The sequence below is a fragment of the Penaeus monodon genome, chromosome 15, assembly GCF_015228065.2.
Source record: "Penaeus monodon isolate SGIC_2016 chromosome 15, NSTDA_Pmon_1, whole genome shotgun sequence".
NCBI classification, from domain to species: domain Eukaryota; kingdom Metazoa; phylum Arthropoda; class Malacostraca; order Decapoda; family Penaeidae; genus Penaeus; species Penaeus monodon.
Window position 1 is genome coordinate 12,522,243 of NC_051400.1, and position 914 is coordinate 12,523,156.

At 36.9% G+C, this 914-nt stretch overlaps 1 protein-coding gene across 1 annotated transcript in view; it reads right to left on the minus strand.

Annotated features, from left to right (window-relative positions):
- Positions 1 to 914, minus strand: part of LOC119582221 (lactosylceramide 4-alpha-galactosyltransferase-like) — a 32,876-nt gene that overhangs the window by 11,727 nt on the left and 20,235 nt on the right. Inside the window, 1 exon segment of the mRNA XM_037930452.1 lies at positions 791 to 894. Within this exon segment, the coding sequence (XP_037786380.1) occupies positions 791 to 894 (104 nt within the window).

Consider the following 914-nt stretch of genomic DNA (forward strand, 5'->3'; position numbering starts at 1 on the left):
GAGAGAGCGTCAGAGCGTCAGAGTTGCCAATCAGAAGTGTGTCACTGTTTTATTTAGGTGAAACTATTATGTTTTGTAAAAATGTTAAGTTATTTAATCTGTTGGTTTGAATCGTTTCTTGTTAAAGATATTTGAGTTTAAGCGTAGATTTTTTTTTAAACATTTTCAGGCTTGACGCTTAATAGAGTCATTCTATTCAGCATTCTATTAAGGCCTTTGCGGTCGTTTTATGCAGCGAATGGTGCAGGTCATGGCGTCGGAGCAAGAATTCAAGAATTCCAACCGAACACTTCCTTAAAACGCTGCAAGTTTACTGTAATTATTGTTTTCCTTATTATCACCATGAACAATCATACGTCAGTACATAACGCGAAGTAGATTACTTTGCAGGTTAAAACAGGTGTTGGAGAAAATGGCGTGATATGTTATACTGTATAACTTAAGATCTAACTGTTATTCTTTAAGTGTTACATTTTCCTCTGGCACAGTTACTGTGTTCGTACTGAATTTATTTCAGATTTTTTAGCTAACTTCAAAATGCGATACGAGTTTTTATAAAGTGTCATTTGATGTAATTATGTGCAATGCGTTAGCTACAGCACAGCTTTAGCGGTTTTTGGCAACCACCCAAGACGGTGCTCCGAGGTGTGGCGATAATGTAAGGGACTGCCCTACACATGATGTTGGCCTTTCTGTACGTGAAAAAAGGAAAATCTGTAAACACACATAGAAAGTTCTTTAGTCTGTTATGTAATCGAAATTATTGAATCTTACTTTATAGATTACTCACCAATTTCTGAAGTCAGCAGTCTTTTCAAAGGATTCATATAATAGACGCATAACACAGCGGTAAACGACACCACAAGGAAGATTGATCTCGGTCGTACAATTCTCCTGCAGTGTAAGGACAAAGG